At 42.7% G+C, this 23,823-nt stretch overlaps 1 protein-coding gene across 1 annotated transcript in view; it reads left to right on the forward strand.

The window, feature by feature from the left end:
• Positions 1-23,823, forward strand: part of FER1L6 (fer-1 like family member 6) — a 133,948-nt gene that overhangs the window by 63,376 nt on the left and 46,749 nt on the right. The window contains exons 14-22 of the mRNA XM_054985903.1: positions 3,215-3,335; positions 5,168-5,268; positions 6,001-6,091; positions 10,290-10,409; positions 11,508-11,660; positions 13,333-13,519; positions 14,989-15,113; positions 18,406-18,540; positions 19,863-20,012. Coding sequence (XP_054841878.1) covers positions 3,215-3,335; positions 5,168-5,268; positions 6,001-6,091; positions 10,290-10,409; positions 11,508-11,660; positions 13,333-13,519; positions 14,989-15,113; positions 18,406-18,540; positions 19,863-20,012 — 1,183 coding nt within the window. The remainder of the gene's footprint in view (positions 1-3,214; positions 3,336-5,167; positions 5,269-6,000; positions 6,092-10,289; positions 10,410-11,507; positions 11,661-13,332; positions 13,520-14,988; positions 15,114-18,405; positions 18,541-19,862; positions 20,013-23,823) is intronic.

Consider the following 23,823-nt stretch of genomic DNA (forward strand, 5'->3'; position numbering starts at 1 on the left):
GGCACCATTCGTCCTTGCTGTTGTACCATCTGAGCTAAACACCCCCGTGGCGCTGACAGAGGTGCTGGGCATGGCTCTGCTTGTTGCTGCCCAGGAGCATCCCACCAAGGCTGTGACACACTAAAGATTTTTCTGGTAGGTTCAATGGCCACTCCCATCCTGCATGAATAGGGTTGCCAGCCTCCAGGTAGTGGCTGGAGATCTCCCGGAATTACAGCTGGTCTCCAGGCCACAGAGATCAGTTCACCTGGAGAAAATGGCTACTTTTGGGGGTGGACTCTATGGAATTATGCCGTGCCAAGGTCCTTTCCCTCCCCAAACCTCACTTTCTCCAGGTTTCTCCAGGTTTCACCCCCCCAAATCTCCAGGAATTTCCCAACTTGGAGCTGGCAACCCTATGCATGAAACTCCTACCTCTTGCGCTGCTTCTTTTTCAGTTTGCTATTGCAGAAGGTGTAGATATAGCAAGAAAAACACAATCTCGAAGCAAGTGATACCAGTCAGTCCCAATGTTCTTCTAATAAAATCAAGCTCTCTTTCTTCCACTTGTGAACTGCCTCCGAGTTATTTTATGGAAAGCACATAAAACTGTGCACTGATGTGTCTAAAGCAGTTTAATTAATCGAGGGAGAGGGTAAGAAATTAGTAGCACAGTCATGAAGCAATTTAACATTCCGACTGCCCGTAAGGATGGAAAATAGCCTTCAGAAACCTCTTGCTGACAAGCCTTGGAATAAAAACATCTGGCTGTATACCTGGCATGCAGTGCATTTTATAGAGCCTCCAGCCAAGCTGGTGTTTTACATCATGTAGGGAAGTTTACTTTGCAAGCAGGACAAAAAGTGCAAAGCAAGGCATTTCTGCATTCATTAAGAGAGAAAGAAATGATCAGAGGTAGAATAATATCTGCCGTTTTATAACTGAGGCAGTCCTGAAACAGTTTAACCAACGGGACTTGCCAAATTAACAAAACAAACAGATGCTGTTCAGTTCTCAGAGTCGTTCTTTTGTACAAATCTGATGCATGTTCTTTCAAGAAGAGGGCCTCATGAACCAGTGGGAAACTATTGGCCGTGTACTTGCATGGTCTAAAAGTTTATTCTTTCTTTCTCTCTTTGCTAGCAAGTTCTGCTGGTAAACTAGTCTTCTAAATACACATTCATGTAATAGCTCAGGGGCTGCAATCATGACAAACCGTTCCCCATGCTTATGTGCTCCCTCTTTCCTCCCTTCATAGATGGAGCATGACTGAAGCCTTCCTGACTGAGAAAGTCTTGAGTTTAATTCCAGTTAGCTGTGACATCCCAATGAAAGCATCAGTACAAATTTGAGTTAACTAGAGTGTTGGACTAGGATCTGGGAGACCCGGGTTCAAATACCCATTCTCCTGGGATGGGCTGTGGCTCAGTAATAGATGATAACAACAACAACAGCTTTTGATTTATATACTGCCCTTCAGGACAACTTAACGCCCACTCAGAGCAGTTTACAAAGTATGTTATTATTATCCCCACAACAATCACCCTGTGAGGTGGGTGAGGCTGAGAGAGTTCTGAGAGACCTGTGACTGATCCAAGGTCACCCAGCTGGCTTCAAGCGGAGGAGTGGGGAATCAAACCTGGCTCTCCAGATTAGAGTCCTGCTGCTCTTAACCACTACATCAAATTGGCTCTGGCAGTTAGATCCCCATAGTATTCTACTGCACACACGCCAGTGTATGGGTTAAAGTAACTTTATTAGAGATCCATCAGTATCAGCATACACAGATGTGTATAAGTTTGGAGGGGTTAGTTATAGGGAAAGTTCCTGCCTTTAGGATATGGATGGTTAGGTTTCTGGTGTGAAAGAGCCGGGGGGTGGTGGTGAATGGGTTGAGACAGGAGGAGAGAAGAACTGGAGGAGAGAAGCAAAAAATGAAGTCATTTTCAGTTCCCAGGCTCAAGCTGGCAATCAAGGACACATTCTTGAGTGGCTGTGAAAATGAAAGTAGACACCACAGTAGGCACCTGTAAGATAAGCAACTCCCAGCCAAACAGGCCACTGATATGCAACTTCACGTACTCTCAGAGGATCAGTACAAAGCACAGAATACAGAAAATACTCATGGCAGATATGTAGGCAAGCATATATGACACTCATCATCTGCTTTGCATACAGGCAGTCCTAGATTCAATCTCTGGCATCTCTGATTAAATGGATCAAGTAGTAGGATCCTGGAGTACCACAGCTAGTCTGAGTGGGCAATACTAACTTCAATAGACTAATGATCTGTATAAGGCAGCTTCATGTGACCCTGTCTGACATGGGAGCTCCCTTGGTTGCCTTGGGCCAGACATTTTCTCTAAGCGTAACCTACCACACAGGGTTGTTGGTGTAAGGATAAAAATGGATGAAAGAAGGATTTCTTTTTCTTTCTTTCTTTTTCTTTCTTTCGTTTATTCTTTTGTTCATTCTTTCATTCGTTTGTTCTTTCTTACCCCACTTTTCTCCCCAATGTTGACCCAAGGTATGTTACATAATTCTCCCCTTCTCCATTTTATTCCCACAACACCCCTGTGAGATAAATCAAGACGAGTAGCGCTGTTACTCTGTCTGTAGCAGTAGAAGAGTCCAGTAGCACCTATAAGACTAACAAAATTTGTGGTAGGGTATGAGTTTTCGTGAGTCACAGCTCACTTCTTCTGATACAGCTAGAATGTAAGTCATCTGGACTCTTCTAGCTGTATCTGAAGAAGTGAGCTGTGACTCACGAAAGCTCATACCCTACCACAAATTTTGTTAGTCTTATAGGTGCTACTGGACTTCTGAGAATGGGTGACTGGCCCAGGGCCACGTTATAGACCACGTTATAAGCCTCTTTGAGTCCCCACGGGGGAGAAAAGCAGGGTCTGACTAACTAACTAACTAACTAACTAACTAAAACAAACAAACAAACAAATATGGTTGTTGTGGATTTTCCGGGCTGTATAGCCGGAAAATCCACAACAACCATCGTTCTCCGGCCGTGAAAGCCTTCGACAATAAATAAATAAATAAATACATACATACATACATACATACATACATACATACATACATACATACATACATACATAAGATTAAACTGTGGTTTAGAATCCAGGTTTGTGTGGCTGGTAAGGCAGAAAGGCATGAGATTACAGTTTGTTAAACAAATAAATAAATAATACTGACTGCATCTTTCCTTTCGCAACAGAAACTATAATTACTTGCCCTACGAGGAAAAGAAGCCCTGTGTCTATATCAAGAGTTCTTGGGGTGACCAGACCTTCAGGCTGTATTTTTCTAATATACTTGACAAAATGGCAGATCTGCTGGTAAGTCTATCTGAAAATCAGAGTCTGAGAAAAAAACACCAGCCTTGCAAAGCCAGTTGCTAGGCTTTGGGTGAGCACTTGTACACTGAGTCTTAAAGCAGTGCCTGCTGTAGTCCTATGTGTAATGCGATGGTACTCTTGACATTGGTCAAAATGCTGTTTTGTAGTACATCCCTGTCTTTCACTTTCTGTTGAGCATATAATTGAAGCTGACCCTTGTAGCTCAATATCGTCTGATCTGACTGGAGGCAGCTATTCACACACAGAGGGAAGTCTTTCTCAACAGCTCCTATGTAAGATCTCTCTTTAAGTGGAGATACTGGAGATTGAATTTGGGACCTTCTGCGTGCAAAGCAGATGCTCTACTGCTGAGCCACAGTCCCTCTTCACTATGAAACTTGTTAAGTGGTTGAGCAAACAAAGTTGCTTGGGTAGGGCTGTTGGGCCATTTAGCTCAATGTTGCCTGCTTTGAATGGTGGCAGCTTTCCATGGCCTCATATATAGGTCTTTCCCAGCGCTCTTGCATGAGATCCTGTAGTTGGCAAGGAGGAGGATTGAACCTGGGATGTTCTGCACACTGAGCAGGAGCTCTATTACTGAGCTATGGGCCTTCCTCTGAGGATAATGTAAATATTTCAGAAGCTCAACAGCCTCACATGTGAATAAGGCCATTTCCACATGTGCTTAAAGGGACGGCCCACTCATGGAACACTGGCGGCTTTTCTCTTTCACTCCATACATCTCTGATTTCAAAACGGTAGCAGGCTGTTTGGCTTCCATTTTTTTTGGTGCCTTTTTGGGGATTCAAGAAAGTGTTTTTCTCAGAAAGGCACTGAAAAAATGGAAGCCAAACAGCCTGCTACCGTTTTGAAATCACAGACATGTGGAGTGAAGGAGGAAAGCCGCCAGCGTTCATTGAGTGGGCTGCCCCTTTAAGGATGTGTGGAAATGGCCTAACATGTCCTGTGGTTCTGCAAATGATTACTGCCTACCATCCAGTCTTCCCTATCTCTGTCTATTGCATTTTTATCTCTACCCTCCCACTTCCTCCAAGATGCTCAGGAGGCTGTACATGGTTCATTCTCCCATTTTGCACTCACAACAATCCTGTAAGGTAGGTTAGGTTGATAGAGAAACAGTGCCTGGATGAAGGTTACCCAAGGAACTCTCATGTTTAAAGAAAATCTGAAACTGCGACTCCCAGGTCCTAGTCCAACTAACCACTACACTGCACTAGCTCTTGGCTTCTGTACCTTCTTTCTTTTTTTTACTGGTAAACAGAAATCAGTGAATTTGTCCTGATGGAAGTTGGTTGCCTGCACCATTTACTCTGGGATGCTGCTTCACTGGCTTCAGTTAAGGGTTTATACATGAATTGTATCAGTAAGGGGGAAATTCTGCCTAAGTCTTCATTGCTGTTCATATTGGGGAAATTAAAGAGCCCTGAACTTTTTCTTAACCCGCGTGGGAGTGAATCAGTGGGTAGCGCCAATGTGGCCAACCTTTCTCAGCCTTTATTAACTGCAAAATATGGCCCCTGTCAAAAATTGGGGGGGAAAGGGATATAGATTGTTTGCAATTAGCAGCGAATGCACTTTCTTTGGCATCCTTGCGGTTAATTAAAATGAATTGTTGGAATCTACAATAAACTGAGGAACCCGTAAGTTCATTTCTCAGTTAAAAATGTGTCATACATGCCAATTCGTTGGTACCAATTATCATTTACTGCTTATACTAATTAGCCTTTTCCCTCTATTAATTGCACTAATTTGAGGCGCTTCTGTATTTAGTGGCATTTAATGTCATTTGCGTAACTGATCTTTCTTCTTAGGAAGAAGGTTTGGAACAAGTAAGAGATTTGATCAAGGTTTCAGAGCTTGCATCAGAAGAAAAAATGAGGTCCACTCTAAATGATTTTGTCAACCAAAGCCGGTAAGAACGACATCTACTAGACAACTAGGTGGTGAATTTTATACATGGGCTACAGAAAGCAGCAGAGAAATTTTACTGCCTCTAAATGTGAAGGTTCCCTTAAGTCACCCTAGCCAGTAGCCATTGATAGACCTATCCTCCATGAATCTGTCTAATCCCCTTTAAAGGCTGTCTAGGCCTGTGGCCATCTTTACATCCTCTGGCAGCAAATGGCTTAACTTGGTGTTCTGTTGGCAGTGCAAAAGATTCCACAGTCTTGAGCTCCACTGATTTTATGCAATGAAATTGTTTCAGTTCCATTTCCTTTACTTGTACTGCAGCAATTTATTAGGAGCTTGCCAACTAGGCAGATGAAACTGTCAGAAGAACATAAAATATAGGGGAAATAACTTGCAAATATAGTGTGGACAAATTGACGTGGTCAACATGTATGTGGAGGCCTTCAGTGACTTAAACCTCTCTCATGCACCAAGGATAAAGTGCAAAATAGCCACGTATTTTCTCCAACAAAATAATTTTATAGTAAAACATCATACAAATTGCATTTCTTTGCAGCTATCAAAGATACCTCCATTTTTATATATTATGAATCCAGTGCCCTTTGTTATTATTATTTTTTGGCTTATTCACTGCGCTGTGTAGATGTACTCATTGCAGAAAAATTATTATCCACCGTTATGAAGATATCATCTCTTCCTGACTCCCAAAATTGCTTCTGTATTTTCATCTCAGGGCCTTCATTGCTAATGCTGAAAAGAAGCCCAAACTGATGAATCGGACAGCTCTGGACAAAAAGAGGCTTACGTTATGTAAGCAAGAATTGGTACGTGAAAGATATTTCTTTGTGCCTTGTCATGATATGTAATGAAGATGCTTCATCCAGCAGGTTTTTTGGGTGAGATATACTTTGTCTCTGACTTGTAACTGCTGGAGACTTTATAACATACAGGCATATTAGAGAGGAAGAGTCTGTCTGCAAAACTTAATATAGCAGACACATTGTATGGTGTTCTAATGCCCTCTGAAGTGAGTCATTTCAAAGTTTGCCATTGTGAGCTTGCCTGCAAGTGTAACTTCTCCTTGGATGGGTTCTACGGGGCTTAGAAAGCAAAATTTCACACAAATTTTAAGTTAAGAAGAAATTTTTTAGAAAACCTTTTAACAATTAATACAATACAACTATTTTTTTTCTTTAGCTAAACTCCTTAGTGCAACCATACAGAAACTTAAACCAACAATGTCTTTGAAAAGGGTAAACAGTTCAACTTGTCTGATTCCAAGTGAGGGAGTCCTTTTTTACAATCCTTCTAATTTGAAGCATTTGGAACCCAGGCTTCTGTCCTCTTCTTGGGGAATTACAGCCCTGCAAGAAAAATACAATCCCAGTAATAGCACCAACCAAACACAATACACATACACCACTTTTAGTCATATTGTCCACATACAACATTTCTGATTACTTTATTCAAGGTGATAAGAGCATATATTAATTATTATCAAGCTCCCCAGCAACCGCTTCTTCTACAGCTGCCTGGCTCTAGCTACTGACTCCGCCCAACTGGGCTCAACCAATTACGTCATAGGGGTTACACAAGCTTTCTCGAGTATAATGATTCATAAGTAGAGATGGGCATGAACTGGAAAAAAACCAAACCATGTGGTTCGTGGTTCGTCATATTTCATGAACCACAAACCATGAACTTTTACGAACCTGCCCCTGGTTCATGAACCGGTTCGTTTGGTTCGTGAAAACGTCACACCCGGGTCAGAAAACTATCACTTCTGGGCCAGCAGAAGGTCACTTCCGGGCCAGCAGAAGGTCTGCAGGAAGTCCATCCCCTGTTGCCTAGGAAACTGATTGATTGGCACCAGGCTGTCTGCAGTCACGAACCAAAAAATGAACCAAACGAACCAGCCTAACGTTCATGGTGGTTCATCAGAAATGGGATCTGATGAGCTGCGGTTTGCAAACCACGAACCAGCCTGGTTCGTGCTTAATTTTGGTTCGTATTTCAGTTCGTGCCCATCTCTATTCATAAGCAATGTTGACTCTTGTCCAAGATTTTAAATATCAGGAGCATATTGGAACTATAAAACTATGGGGGTTACTTTCAGAAATGTGTAAATCGGTTCTGTTCGATGTATTGTCGAACTGTTCGATGTATTGTAGCTTTTGGTGCTACACCTCTGAAGATGCCAGCCACAGCTGCTGGCGAAACGTCAGGAACTACAATGCCAAGACCACGGCAATACAGCCCGGAAAACCCACAACAACCCTCGGTTCTGTTCCATAGCAGTAATTGTCCAGTTGTGATATGAGACTTTCTGAAAGTCCTTATAAGTTTCTTAGGGGTTAATGAGAAAACCAGTAATGGCAGACCACTTCCTTGAAAGACATCTTTGCTCATCTTCCTCTGCAGTACTCAAGGCCTAGCTGTACAACGCAGGGTTTATGGATCCACCTTGTGCCAACCCTCTATGTCCTGTCGACTAGATGTGTGCTGGGAATGTCATGTTGAAACTGAATGCCGAGGTTTGTGCGGGCCCAAATCTGGACCATGGAATATGGGGAGAGGGAGCTTTCTCTGGCACCATTTTCCCAACCTGAAACATCCCCAAAGAGTCCCAAATTTGCCCCTTTGGGAAAACTTACAAATACTAGTGGGCAACTATGTTTTCCCAGTAGTGCAAATTGCAGCTCTTTGGTGATGTTTGAGGTTGGAAAGACTTAAGCAGGAGAGAAGGCTTAAGCCCCTGCTGCTCATATCTGCTATCCTAATATGAATCAAGTCCCTGGACACATGGGAATTAAGCTTCAACGTGGAACTATCAGGAGGACATATCTGGTCAACAGGAACTGGGGCAAGACACGGAGTGAGCCTGTAAACCCATGCAGTTATGCCCTCAGCTGCAGGGAAAGGTTTCGATTTCTTTTAGGCCATTGTCTAAATTCAAGAAGTTTAACAGGGAGGTCCAGCAGACTTGGTTAACTCCTTGAATGGCCTGCTTGTTCATCCTCTGAACGTGCTGCAGAATCCTCTGCAATGCATTAGGTTCAGAGCAGATACAAAGGGCATACAAGATGATGCGGAAAGGCTGAAAACTGAAAGCTTGAAAACCATTTCATATGTTAATGTTTGTAGTGTAGTCTTGCATACCTCCCCTGTGAAGAGATGGGTGTGCGCTGTACCTTGAAACTTCACATAATTATCTGCATGTGTGAAAGAGCCATCACAGATCAGAAATCACATCTCTAGAACTGGCTCAATGCTACATTCAGACTGGCCCAGGATGGCACAATTGAACTGTTGTCTCACAGAGCAAAATGATGGCATTTCAGATTTTGTTAATTCTTCCAGCCCGGCTGGCTTCCTAAATAAACTGTTAATGGCTCCCCAAATTGGCAAAAGAACTTGCAGCTGGTTTAGAATATTTTTCCGTACAGACACTTGAGCATTCAGATGTGACTCCTCAAGTGTTGACTAATTGATCAATGACCAATCAAATGGTGCGCATGCATCATTTGTTTGTTTTCAAAAAAATCCCACCCGCTTCCCAACTCAAACTGTTCCCTAGGTGGCTTACAATAACAACCCACAGTGTAACAGTTCATTAAAAACATATTGTAAAACTTTCAATCTTAACTGTCAAAAGACTACACAAACATCAATTAAGTAAATCTAAGCATAAGCAAAGCAAGCAGGAGTTTATAATACTAAAAAAATTTGAGTCCAGTAGCACCTTAAAAACTATTAACATTTTCCAGGGTATAAGCTTTTGTGACTCGCAAAATCTAAATGTTCATGACTCATGAAAGCTTCATCCCTCGAGATTTCTGTTGGTCTGTAAGATGCTATTGGACTTAAATTTTGTTGTACTCCTACAGATTAACATGGCTACCCACCTGAAAATATAATATTACTACATATTAAAAATGGGGCAGAAAGGTTCGATGCTTACTGAAAGAGTACAGAGTTCCATAAGATTGCGTGATCTGGTCCATGAATTCTGCAAGTTGGTGCAGAACTGAAGTTGTGATAGGGAGTGACGATCAAATGAAAGAACTGGGGCTGCTTGCAAGTTATGGAATATTGACTACTCGGATATTAGTATGGGCTACGATCATGCAAAAAGACTCATTAAGCAGCGAATACTCGAGGTTGAGAGGCAACATGACATAAACAGAATCAAAGTTTCATTTTGATTCAGATACCATTAACAGATTAACACCTATGCCTTATCTTTACAACTTGGCCAATCAGGAACTCAGGAGAGCCTTCACATTAATGCGATGGGATGCTGTAATTGAAGGCAGATACAAAAGAATTCCGATAGAAAAACGCCTGTGCCCTTGTGCTGATGGGAAAATAGAATCCTTAGAACATGTTATTTTTTAGTGTAAAATGTACAATCAGACCAGAAAAGTCTATATAATGCCTTTACTTGTACTGTACCCAGGAAGACAAAGAGCTCTTCTTCTCTCAAAAATGCTGTCGGATTAAAAATCGGAGGTAACATACAAGGTTGCTAAATTAGGATGGTTGGCAATGAAGAGCAGGAGACATTATATTACTAACTAAAGGGAGTTCTCCTAATTTTGTATTTATGCTGGATTAGGTGTTACGTGGTATTGGGTTATAAAATAATTTTGATGTGTCATTTTATTATACTGTTTTAATATCCTGCTGTTTTACTTACCCATAAGTTCTACTATGTATTGTATCTTGCTTGCTCGTCTATGACCGTAATAATAATTTTTAAAAAATTGATTTGACTGCTCGGATTTTTAACTGCTGGTAATATGCAAGAAACAACATGTATCTTTTGCAAAGATCCCCTTCTGATGAGTTAATCCATCCCATTGTGACAATAGAAGAAACATTTCTGGAGGGATGCTGCTCACACAACACCTACATTCTTCTGGCTGATTTTCCTTGTATGTCTCACTAGATAGCATGAAATGCGTCTGACATGCAATGCATGGTGAAGAAGTTTTAGTTATTGCTTCTTGTTCATTGCAGGAAGCTATGGCCAAGGATGCCAAAGGGATCATTCAACAGCAAAAGAAGAAAATTCTGCTTGATGAAATGATGCGCGAGACAGAGAATTTTATTGAAAAAATTCGCTTTTTAGTTGACGAGGTAACGTATTTATTTATTTATTATTTATTTACAAAAAATTTCTCTGCCTTTTTGACATCAAGAGGGTTAACAGATTAAAAACTACATAATAAAAACACATCTTAAAAACCATTAAAACCAAACAAAACCACATCATTAAAACAATTAGAACCAAGCTTAAAAAAACATACAGCAGGAAGAAGGGATGACAGAGGGAATGCCAAAGGAAACAAAAAGTCTTCACCCAATGGTGAAAGACGGCAACAGAAGGGGATAGGTGAGTCTCTCTGGGGGAAACAGTTCCAAAGTTTGGGTGCCACAACCAAGAAGGCACTCTCCAGAATTGCAATCTGCCTAATCTCAGAAGGTGGAGGTACCCAAAGCAGCATCTTGGAAGATAACTGTAGGGTTGGGTAGGTTAGAAACTTCAGCTCCATTTCTGAAACCATTAGAGCCAGTTTGGCAAAAACTGTCCCAAAGCCAAGACTGTTCCTATGTTTTTGTTTTGTTTTCAGTAGCTTATGAGAGAAAAGCCTGTATATAAGTGTTCATACCCGACAATGCCATGTAGCTGCCCAGGGATTCCATGTAAACTGTGTTGGAGTCGTGCTTCATGACTTGCAGTGATTGCTAACGCTAAGAGTGGAAGTAGATGTGACGAACACAAGAATGCCACTAACAATGGCAGCCCCATATCAAATTCTTCTCCTTTTGTGCAGCTAATAGAAACACAAAAAAATGGCATCAGGATGTGTGCAGCCCCCCTAGGCAAACAATATCGGCCGCGGGATAGGACAATACATGTCATATATTTCCATGACTGTACAACATGGAGAGGAATTTGAGTAATGCAGGGCTGTCATTTTCAATGGCAACCTTGCGTTCTTCATCACATCTAATTCTCCCCGATCTACATGCATTTGAGCCCTATCCATGGATGATCTAAATGAGGAGTGCATAATTTCTGCTACTTCCTACGCCTGGCTTTTCTCTCTTGTGCCTTTCCAGCAAAACCACTGAGCTCATCTTCATTCAGGATTCACACACACACAGAAGCAATTGCTTGTTGCTAAGAAAAGCCGCCTGTCATGCTCAAAGCACATGTCTTTCTTTCTCAAGCCTCAGCATACTGTGCCTGATGTGTTCGTCTGGATGCTCAGCAACAACAAAAGAGTCGCGTATGCGAGAATCCCTGCCAAGGATGTGCTCTATTCCCCCGTGAACGAGCAGAGAGGCAAACACTGCGGGAAGATTAAAACCCATTTCTTGAAAGTAAGCCTGAAAACCTTGTCAGAATTTTTTAGCTGTACATCATTTTTTTATCCAGGTTCTGTTCAAACTGATGGGTGTAGTGAAATTTATGCAGAAAAGGGGGGAAAAACCCTTTTAGAATTCAGCTATAAATCAGCAGGAGATTTTTTCCTGTATTAAGTGATTGAGTTTCCGGAGATCATTAACAAAATGAGGAAACGGCCCTCTTAGCTATTTTTAAATCCTATGCAAATGAATGCCTGGATAGGGGGCACCGTGAGATTCAACTGTTTAAATTGCTAAGAGGACCAAATGTGGTGTAGTAGCTAGATTGCCTGACTAGGATACGGGCTCCGGGGCTCAGTTCTTCACATAGTCATGAAGCTCACTGAGTGATCTTGGATTCAGAGTAGGAAGAACTGGGTTCAAACCCTATTCAGCCTAACACTCACTGGACCGTTCTGCTCAAGTCTAAAAATTACATGACACCCCCCCCCCCCCAGTGAGAGCAAAGCAACCTGGGAAGGTCAGTTTTGAGTGGATAAAAGACCAAACCACACTTTCTTGTTTTTAGCAAGCTGAGTCCAGGTTCCCCGGAACCAACTCGTGTTTCCTGCAGCCACACAGCAGCTGCAGGGAATGGCTTCTAAAAAGAGGGGGAGAGCCCCAATGGGCTCAGAATGCTGCTGTCAGGGGAGGAAGGGCTCCTGCCTTCCCCCAAGCTGTTTTCCCGTACAAAAACAACATAGTGGGGGAGTTTCTTTCCCCATTTTTGCTGCTTCGCATAGATCATTTGTGCCTAGGAGGCAGCAATTTGGGGGAAGTAATCCCTCCCTGATTTATTTTCACACGAGAAAACGTCTTGAAGAGGATCCCTTCCTCTCTTCACAGCAGTGTACTTCTTCCCTTTGAGCTCTCCCTTTTTTAAGAGGCCATTCCCTGCTGCTGCTGTGTGCCTGCAGGGAATATGAGTGGGCTTCAAGGAACCCAGACCCAACTTGTTATGAATGAATGAATGAATGAATGAATGAATGAATGAATGAATGAATGAATGAATGAATGAATTTATTTGCGGTCCGGGACCATAACAATGACAATACATCCTTATCAGTCGATAAAATAATTAAATCCAGCATAAAAAAGTAAAGGACATAAAAAAATACATTTCGCATTTAAAATCTTATCTTAAAATGTATATAGTTTTCTGGGAGCCGCGGGAATTCTAATATTTAAAACATCAACATTAAAATAGTTAAAATCGTAAAAAAAGAAGGAAAGACTATGTATGGCTATTCTTTTTATTATGGAATTTAACCAAATAGAGACAGAATTTGGCTATTTGCCTGGAGATAGTTGGATTTCCATCAATTAGGAGTTTCTCCAGGCAGACCCAACTTGTTAAAAACAGGAACATGTTTGGCCCAAGGAACAGGAAGGGAAAAGGGTGAAACAGCCTGCCCTAGATTGCTTTGTACTAACAAAAGAATCTGTCTAGAAAAGCATCACCCAGTTGAGTATCAGGTGTCATTTTAGCCTTAGCTTAATTTATTTCAGAGGGTTTTGTGGGTATAAAAATGGAATATATACCAGGCATGCCACCTTGGAGGAAGGATACAAATATGTCAAAAACGTGTCCAAAATGTTCAGCGTGTTTTCTCTCTAACCTTATTCTTTTTGGTCTCACTGTTTTCAGTTGCCAGGAAAACGGCCCCCCGGCTGGAATGTCCATGGAAAAGTTGACACTTACCTGTGGCTCGGTTCCACAAAATACGCCCATGCTATTTTGGACAACTTACCTGTCGGATATGAAACAGTAGCGCCTTCTGCTTCGAGTGCAGGGCACCATGCTCCTCCTCCACCTGTCAGTCTGGTCTACAAAGGTAAGACATATTTTCAACTAGATGTAAGGATGCAAGTCAGGTGTCTATACTAGTTAAGCATGCTCCTTCAACGAAACAATTGTTGTACTTGCTCTCCACTCATTCACTTGCACTCCACTTGCCCTCCACTCATTCACTTGCACTCCACTTGCCCTCCACTCATTCACTTGCACTCCACTTGCCCTCCACTCAGGCATGTGGAGTGCAAGTGACTTGGCTAGGATTGGTGTGGAATGGTCTAAGCCATTGGTCCTGCCCTCATGATCCAAGCATTACTACAGTGGCATGAAAAGAAGCCAAATGAATGCACATCTTATGTCACTGTGGTAAGCCTAAAGGAAGCCTTAATAAACCACCAGAATGGGGTCTGCTTGGCAAGACATGAGCTGGGTGCCAGGAGTCTTTTGGTTCTTGCCTTTTTGGCAAGAACTCTGCGTACTAGATACCGAGGGGCAGATGCTCTGCCCAGGTTTTATGCAGCTTGCTTACATGTTTTCAGTTCTGACTGCCTTCTCGTGCCTCTGGCTAATCTCAAGATTCAAACACCTCTTAAAAAGGCAAGGGGGGAGGGCAGGAGATGTTCAAATCTCATCCAGCTCAGATTTCCCCACTTTCCTTCCCTCCTTGCACCTCTGGCTTCACATACCTGCCAAAAAAACCCCTATATTAAGTGCATGGTGCACTTAATTCTTTGGCATGTGCCCATGATTGAGACATGCTGAAGTGGTCGTGAGGGTATGCTCTCCTGTCAGCACAAAACCACACATACTTTTGAATAATCAATGGGACTAACTCCTAATAAACACGCATGAGATCAGCCATGAGTATTACCTTGCAAGTACATATGTACATGCCATCCAGTTACAACCGACTTACACTGACCCCAGGAAGGGGCTGTCAAGGCAAGTAAGAAGGAGAGGTGGTTTGCCATTGTCTTCCTCTGCAGAGTCTCCCTTGGTGGTCCACCATCCAGTTATCATCCCTGCTTAGCTTCCGAGGTCTAACAGGATTGGGCTGTACCATGCTGTCTTCCCTCCCGTATTACTTTGTAGTAGCTAAAAGTCATTTCTGTAACCATTCTCTGGGATTATTTATGATTCTGGCTCTTCCCTATAATTTTTGCACAGATTGATCCACTTTAGGATCACAGCACTAAAAGAGAACTCAACAGCCATCTGTCTCATTCCTTTGTATCATGGCAGGATGGACCGCTTGGGTTCACCCAACATTGCTTGCTTGTTTGCTTGCCCATTCATTCATTCATTCATTCATTCATTCATTCATTCATTCATTCATTCATTCATTCATTCATTCATTCATTCATTCATTCATTCATTCATTCATAAGCTTTGCCTTTCCACATAGCTCAAGGTGGCTTGCAAAATGATTTGTAAATTTCCAAATTAAAAGCAAGATAAAAACTCTCCCCACTTCTCACCACTGTACTTCTCACCACTGTATTTCCCCAGCCAAGCATATGTTCCAGCTGAGAGCCCACATGTATCAAGCCAGGGGGCTTATAGCAGCTGACACCAGTGGACTTTCGGATCCTTTTGCCAAAGTCACTTTTATTTCGCACTGCCAGACCACAAAGGTAAGGATGAAAATCAAGTTGTGATTTTGTTTTTTGTATGCTTGCTTGTCAGGGGAACAATCTTTCAGCACAGAGGAAGATTTCCTATATGTATAGGAAAGCACATCTCCTATCTAGATAGGAGTTAGGCATAACAAAACACAGGGATCTTATCCATATAAACACATGAAGCTGCATCAGAGATTGGTCTATCAAGGTCAGAATTGACTTCTTTGACTGGCAACAGCTCTCCTGGGTCTCAGGAGGAGGTCTTTCACACCACCTACTTACTTGGTCTTTTTAACTGGAGATGTGGGGGATTGAACTTGGAACTTTCTGCATGTCACGCAGATGCTCTACCAGTGAGCTACAGCCAGTGATCCAGTCCACCAGTGATTCACTCCTGCACCTGAGAGCTGGTGTAGTGTAGTAGTTAGTGGGACAACTGGATTCAAATCTTTGCTCTGCCATGGAAGCTCACTGGGTTACCGTAGGCCTGTCACAAACACTCAGGGTCAAAACACATGAGACACACAAGTGAGTGTTGAATTCTGCTAGGTTACCTGGGAATTGTAGTTAAAAAATCCCAAACCAGCCGCTTCATGTGAATCTCAGCTCAGCCGGGGAGAATCACAAAAGGAGGGACTTTCTCTCTCACACGCACTCTCTCTTTCTCTCTTTCAAAAGTCCTCCGGGAACTAAGGCTGGGGGTGGGTGGGGAACGACGTAACGAGGCAGGAAAAAAGCTGAGGAGTTTTGTGAGCAAGAGAAAAACCCAGTCCCTCCCGCTCTTCTTCTTCTGGCAGGGTCCTGTTACATCACCTCCCCCTGCCCCATCTCTGAGCTCCTGAAGGAAAACCAGCTGATTGGATTTTTAAAAGAGAATCTCTCCAGTCTCTCTTTGAGAGAATCTCTTTGAAAGAGAATCTCTCCAGACGAGTGGCTGTTCTTTGCAAGAAAATCCACTTCACTTGGTTTTCCTCCATTTGCTTGGGGGGGGGCAGGTAAGACTACCACCCCCAGGAAAGCTTGCAGGACCAATCAAGTGCTCTTCACGTGAAATTTGTCTCGTGTGTTTCCACTCTCAGACTAACCTGCCTCACAAGGTTGTTAGGATAAAGTGGAGGAGGATAGAATGATGTTGAAAGGCACTTTGGGTGCCCACAGAGTGAAAACGAGGGTATAAATAAAAGAGAATGAATAATAAGCACATGTGGAATCTTGTCAGTGGGCCATACAGTCCAGGGACACGGAGGAAAAGACAAATGTGGGTTAATAGCATCAGGGACACCAAGGATGGAAATGGGAATCTTGTGGCCTGATTTGGGACCAAGCCTCATATTGAGAGCCAGTATGAGGTAATGGTTAGAGTGTTGAACTAAGCTCTGTGAGAAGCAGGTTCAAATCCTGTTCTGGCACGACTCCACCGGCCGCAGGGAAGGTGGGAAAGAGAGTTTTCCGTGCCTTTTGAGTCAACTTTATGATCCATGAGCCACTGGGAACCCACTTCCCAGACAAGGAAGCAGTTCCCTCAGATAAGGCAACATTAAGAACTTGCTGAGGACTCTCAGAAAGAGAGTGCGCTCCAAGAAAGCTCAGAAAAACCAAGCAAGAAAAATCAAGATGAGCTGAAGAGAGCTTTAAGTCACTGCTAGGAGGAGGTGAAAAAATGTTTGGTTCTATATTGGTCATATATCAAAGAATTGGCTTTGACTTGGAAATCACTTCCTAATGTGCAACGTATGCAAGAGACAAAAAAGAGTTTTTAAGAAAGCTGGAGAAAGGCAAAAGGTTACATGTAAGAGCTGTCAAGCCCCTGATCAGGGCATGGAATTCCCCGCCCCCAAGCTCATTTCCTGCCACAGCTCAAAGCAGTAGTGACGGGGGATTTTAAAAAACCCTTATTTGTGTTGTGAACATGATGATGTCATTTCTGGGAAAACCCCAGAAGTGATGGTGGTAACTCTAGGAATCACCAGAAACTCTCTGGTGCTTGCTAGGGCTAGTGCTGTTGCTTCTGGGTTTTCCCTGGAAGTGACATCATCAGGCTCGTCACACTGCCCTCCCACCAGTCTCTGCCTCTAACACTCCCATATAGCTGTATAAGAAATCCTTATTCTTGATATGCAATGCAAGCAATAAGGATGTTTGAGAGTTCACATTCCATTCCATTAGGATTAGGTATGTCCTTGTACACTAAACAGACTCAATCAGGTTAACAAATCTTACGTATGTATATGCTGCAAGTGTTAATTACTTAATTAAGCTAATCAGTGACTGTGCATCTAAGAGTGAACTGGCAAATGCATGTAATCAGTTTTAAAGTGATGGCCTGTAAGTGTCAAAGTACTAATGATGTATATCTTCTGGCAATTGTTGGGTTTTTAATGACTTTACCTCAAGACCCAGGAACATTTCCAAGACTCGCTTCAGCCTTTTTTGAACATTGTAGAACTTTACTATGGGAAATACGCATCTTACTTTACTGCTTTCTGAATTCATCAAAGAGACTTGGGGAGGGACCTTGGGTTATGCATACAGTCTTTGCACCAAACCCCATCATGAATTTAAACATTCACACACACACTGTTTCCAGACAGGAGAGTGGAAATGTACCGTGACAGCAGCAGCAATTGAATGGGCAGGAACGGTTTCCACAGGCCATGTACCCATGCTTCTTGCTCTGATGCTGCCCACCCCCACTGCTTCCTGTTCTGTTTGCACATTACAAGTTCCCCTCTGCAGCTTGCAACCCCCTTTTCAACCCTTTTTGGGGCATTTCTCCCCTTTTTTCGAGCCATTCCTGAAATTGTTTTTGTAATGATGTATCGGATGCTCCAATAAAGAGTACTTGGAGACATATAAAAAATGTGGCTGCAAATATGGATTCATCACTTGCCATACTTTTAATAATAATGGTGGAACGATCCCTTCCAAAGTGGAGTAGCCTCAGAAGGGCATGGGCCATAAGTTAGTGGTAAAGCATCTGCTTTGCCTGTAGAAGGTCCTAGGTTCTATCCCTGGCACCTCCAGTTAAAAGAAGGATAGCTATTTAAATCAAGCATCTTTGGAGGATAGCAATTTAAATCAGGAAAGTGGTACAGGGAAAGTTTTAACCCCTCCTTTCTCCAGCACAACTCTGATCCATGCCCTGTCCCTGCAGCCTGGAAGCTGCCTTAAAGAAATGCAGGGAATCCTGGTTACGGATCCCATGTGAAGTTTGGCCCTGTGCCCATGGAAAGAGTGCAAATGTCTTGTGTGTTTTATTGGTATGGGTGCCGCTTCACGTAACACACTGCTTTTCTCCCACTAGATCATTCAACAGACTTTGTCTCCTACCTGGAATCAAATGCTGCTGTTTAATAATATCCTGCTTCACGGAGATGGAAAAGAAATTGCTGAATTCCCCCCAGTGATCGTTGTAGAGCTATACGATGATGACGCAGTGGTAAAAATGGCTCCTCTCTTTTTCTTTTAAGAAACACGAAGCTATCTTTAACAAACAATAAAAATGCTGCTATAATATAGTCATAGTTACTCATATGGTAATATTGAACATGCAAAGATCAAAATAAAAATCTTTTCTTGTGCATTTCAATGCAGCATTCCCCCCCATTTTTATTATATTAGGATGCCTGGATAACTTATACATATTTATTTGTCTTTTGTAAAATATATTCTGTTTCTATCTACAATGTGGATCAGTAGTTTTGAAATCAGTCACCTTACAAACTAGTACCTCAAGATGGAAGTCAAGATGGTGCTTTTGAGTGGAGCTAGTGTAGAATTACTGGGTTTATGGACAGAGCCTGTTAAAATAAGATGAACCATGAGTGGAGCTTGGCAGAATAATGGATTTCACTTACTTTTCAGATCTCCATGTTTGTTACTGGGCAGAACATTGTTGGAGTGGTCAAATGAGTAAAATATTGGCTGTTTGGTGAATATTGGCTTGCTGGGATTCCTGCTTGTTCCCATTCTGAAATTTCGTCAGGCACACATGTCCAAGCTCATCTCCTCAACCATTATGTGTTGCTTTAGTTGAGATTTGCAATGTCCTAGATTTCTATGCTGGTTTTCAAAATCCCATGTTTGCCAATCTATACTTACCAATTCCAGCGGCTTAGGCAAAGGATACCCAGTGGCAACAACCACTGAGGCTAGAACGAGGAACCTAGAAAGGAATGTCTTCTGTTACTCTACCTAAGCACCCAAAGCTGCAGGTCAGAACATTCTCAGAGCTACGATATCTTTGCTGGCTCTAGAATGAATCTGCTTACACAGGAAACACTGGTTTTCCTTTACCAGATAAGGCTCTAATGATGTCCAAGTTAGGATAAACCTTTACCTGTTCCACTGTCTCTGTGTGACTGTGGCTACTTTCACACACGTTGGATAATCCACTTTCAATCCACTTTAGTGAACATTTGCAGCTTGCTATGGCTGATTCCGCACACATTGGATAATGCACTTTCAAAGCACTTTATCAGTCGTTTGAGGTGGATTTTTTGTTTCACACACGAAAAAATCCATTCCAAATGATCTATAAAGAGGATTGGAAGTGCATTATCCAACGTGTGCGGAATCACTCAAACAATCATCAAAGTGCATTGGCAGTGCATTATCCAGCATATGTGAAAGCAGTTGCTGCCTCTTTGAAAGGTTCCTTTGCCTGTTTTTGTGTCCTGGTGAGCAGAATGGTTTTGGATGGCCTCCAGCCAAGACCATTGAGATAAATGATGATATGCTGTATTAATTTTTAACTTCTAGGGCAAATCAGAATATATTGGCTCTACAGTGGCCTCCCCTGTTGTGACGCTGGCTGTAGAGAAATATGAACCGCCTAAACTCTGTTATCATCCAGTGTACTGTGGGAATCTTTCTGGTGGAGATCTCCTGGCTGCATTTGAGCTGCTGCAGGTAAGTGGTGAATAACTTCTTTATCCATGTCTGCTTATTTATTTATGTCATTTACAGTCTGCCTTTCTCACTGAAACGAAAGGCGGATTACACAGTGTGAGATTAGTACATACAGTGTCAAGGACATTTCCATAAACAGTGTCATAGGGTAAATAAATACAAGTTTACAAAGGCATAGCATTAGCAAGAATCCAATATAGAGTTGAAGAAAAGCTGAAACAGAACACAATCAGTTCTAGGAGTGACATTAGACAACATGATGTGCAACAACAACAACAAAAGAGCAACAAGATGCACTGTAAAGCTCATTCGCACAATGGGATATTTTACTAGGATAAGGAAAGGCAGGCAACCTGCCCCTTTGACTTCTGATAAAGATTAGTGTGTTTATGTAATATTTTGTCCTTGACCTGGGTGGCCCAGGCTAGCCCGGTCTCTTCAGATCTTGGAACCTAAGCAGGGTCAGTTGCAGTCAGTACTTGGATGGGAGGCCACCAAGGAAGTCCAGAGTTGCTAAGCAGAGGCAGGCAATGACAAGCCATTTCTGTTCATCTTTTGCCTTGAAAACCTCAGCTGGGATCACCATAAGTTGGCTGCTATTTGACAGTACTTTATAAATACAATATTTTGTTGCTACGTCTATCATCATCCTTCCCAATCAGCAGATCTCCTATGTTGCATTTCCACTCGTGGTCGTGTAGCTCTTTACAGAAAAAAAAGCCAAGTTTGGTATGAAATTGACCAATCCAGAAACTTTTTACACTGTCATCTGCCTCCCTCTCACCCTTCTCCTCTTTTACATTTGTGCAGATATCAACTGACTCTTGATGCTACCTTGTTGTTTAGAAGGGGGAAGATGGGACTCGCCCCCATTGCTCCAGAGTAATGATCTTCTTTATTCAGCAATAATTGTTCTCCTAACTTCCTTGAATGGATTTTGAGAGTGCAAATGGGGAAATGAGGAGAAAATGCATGAAATTTTGAGAATGCATATCGGGGGGAAACATTGAGATTAGCTTCAGTGTTTCATGTTACTAGTTTAGTGCTCAGAAAGGTTTCTCAAGGAGGCTTGCAATGCAATTAAAACACATACTAAATGAATAAAGATTGACTTAAGGCCTGTCTCTGAACAGTGGCAAGTAAGCAACCCTGGTGGGACTTGTTTGGTAGGGAATTTCATGAAGCGCTCCTACCACTAAGAGGGCCCTGCTTATGTAAACTTTTGCTTAAGGTTATAAGATGCCTAAGATAGATTTCCAAGACCTCAGGGTCTTGGGGAAATACCTATTTATTATGTTTTTATGCCAGCCATCAGTGGCCCCGTGGTGCAGAGTGGCAAGCTGCAGTACTGCAGTGCAAGCTCTGCTTACAATCTGAGTTCGATCCCGGCGGAAGCTGGGTTTAGGTAGCCGGCTCAAAGTTGACTCAGCCTTTCATCCTTCTGAGGTCAGTGAAATGAGTACCCAGTTTCCTGGGGGCAAAGTGTAGATGACTGGGGAAGGCAATGGCAAACCACCCCGTAAAAAGTCTGCCAAGAAAACGTTGTGATGTGACGTCTCCCCATGGGTCAGGAATGACTCAGTGCTTGCACAGGGGACTACATTTACCTTTATCTCAGCCATCATTCCAGCATCTGCGGCTCAATATCCCCATTTTATCCTCTCAACAACTATATGATATAGATGGTACAATGCCTTTGCAACTAATAAAACTACCTGATTATGTTTTTCAATACTGATTCAGTCTTTACTAGAGATGGGCACGATCCGCATTACGAACGTAAAAAACCCACGAAAATGGCAATTGAGCAATCATGACCTGGTGGATCGTGATCGTCCACGGCCAACGATCCAGTGGTTGGGAGAGGCCTGGATTGTGGCATTCGGGCTCAATGTGGGAATCCAGAAACTCAGGCACCAGCAATCTATTCCCCTGGAGCCAGGGGAATGCCTGAGCTCTGTTTGCCCTCCTTCTGTTGCCCTGGAAACTCGAATGGAAGCCCAGCTTTCCTTGATCAGCAGGGCTTCCTTCCAACCACAGAGCAGCAAAGCAGTCACAAGTTGGGAGAAGACACCCAGGGGAGGGAGGGGGAAGGGGGTGTTCTGTAGCCATGAGCACTCCAATTTCATCCCTGCAAACCCTGATAGGCAGCTCTGACAGCCAAACACAAACACAGATGCCGCTGGCATCACCCACCGTTCCTGTATCGCTGGGAACAGCGGGGCGTCCCTCTGCTTTTGCCTCCACGATCCACGATCCGGGTTCGGGAACGGGAGATGGTCGTTGCTGTTTGGGAATTCAGGATCGTGGTCTGCACCGAACCACAATCCTCTGGTTCTGTAATTTTTTTTGGTTCATGCCCATGTCTAGTCTTTACCAATTAATTAGCATCTACTTTATGATCTGGCAATAACCTAGAAAGCAGTTTTTGCTCTCTTTTACTTGTTTCTGCTTTGGGATTTTTCTTGATGGTTGTCCTGTGTATAGTATGATCTACAGCCATTTAAATATTGTATCATCAGCGCTCCCCATACTGCCACAGTATTGTGCTATTTTTAGACAATATTGTTCGGTGCACCGGGAAGGTATTAAAGATAGCCTCTCTTCCGAATGCTTAGAAACGCTCCCATTCGGCTTATATAACTCAGTAAAGAACCAGATGGTATCCATTCGATAAAAACAAAAATACAAACTTTATATGCCCCTCAAGAATGCCGCTCAATTCCTTAACCTTTCCTGCAAGCGATAATTTTTGCTTTATAGCTGCAAATCACTTTAAATGCCCTTTCCTTTGTGAGTGGTGATTATATTACAGGTGGTCTTTATGTAATCAGAAGGCATTTTGTCATTATTCCGTAGCCTCTTTGTTATGTAATCTTCAGCCTCATAATGAATCTGTCCATGTATTGCCTCTGAAGATCAAACCTTTATCTAGAAAAGCAGAATTTGTGTTGGCTTAGGAAGTTACACTGCACCACAGAACTTCTCAAAGGTCTGGAGAGGTCTGACACCCTTTTATCTCTTGACATCCCTAGACATAATAATATTTTTTTAAAGAGATGACCTTGATTTCCACAAAAACAAGTTGCAAAACTTAGCAAATCCCCCCCCCCCCAATTAACAAGTGCCTGCTTTATGGTTGCGAGTTTGACACTAGCAAGTGACAGGACCCTCACTGTATAGAGGGGGGGGCTTGTTGGCCATATCACAACATCACCAGCGATCTGATGATGTTAAGTCTGGCACAACCTAGAAGTGACATGATCATATTGCCAGTGGTGCTCTAGCATTCACCCAAAACTCTATGGGTTAACCATAGAATTTGGGGCAATTACTAAAGCATCGGCAAACACAATGATGTCACTTCTAGGTAGCATTGAAAGTGATGTGATGGTGTTGGGATGATGCCAGTCCCTCACCTCCACCCCTACATTTTTCTTCTGCCACACACCTGAGTGACGGTGGGAAGGGACAGTAAGGGGGAACAAGCCTGTTTTGCCTCTCATATTGGCCTTAAATGAGGCACAGGAGCTGTAGTAATGAGGGGGAATTGGACAGAGTTGCCTCCTTCTCTGCTGATAGTAAAATAAGTTATCAGTTAAAGCTTTCCACAGGTAGAGGAAGGGATGGCTATTTCTCTTGTTCCTCCTCCATACTATAGCCTCCTATGCCACATGTCATTTGGTCGACTAGAGACCTCTCATCCCTGACGTTGGTTTTGGGGGCTACTGGAAGAGGTGAGGAATATCTAACCGCACATGTCCCTTCAGCTCACAGTTCATACACCCTGACTCATAGTAAATAAAACATG

The sequence above is a fragment of the Eublepharis macularius genome, chromosome 7 (genome assembly GCF_028583425.1).
Source record: "Eublepharis macularius isolate TG4126 chromosome 7, MPM_Emac_v1.0, whole genome shotgun sequence".
NCBI lineage: Eukaryota > Metazoa > Chordata > Lepidosauria > Squamata > Eublepharidae > Eublepharis > Eublepharis macularius.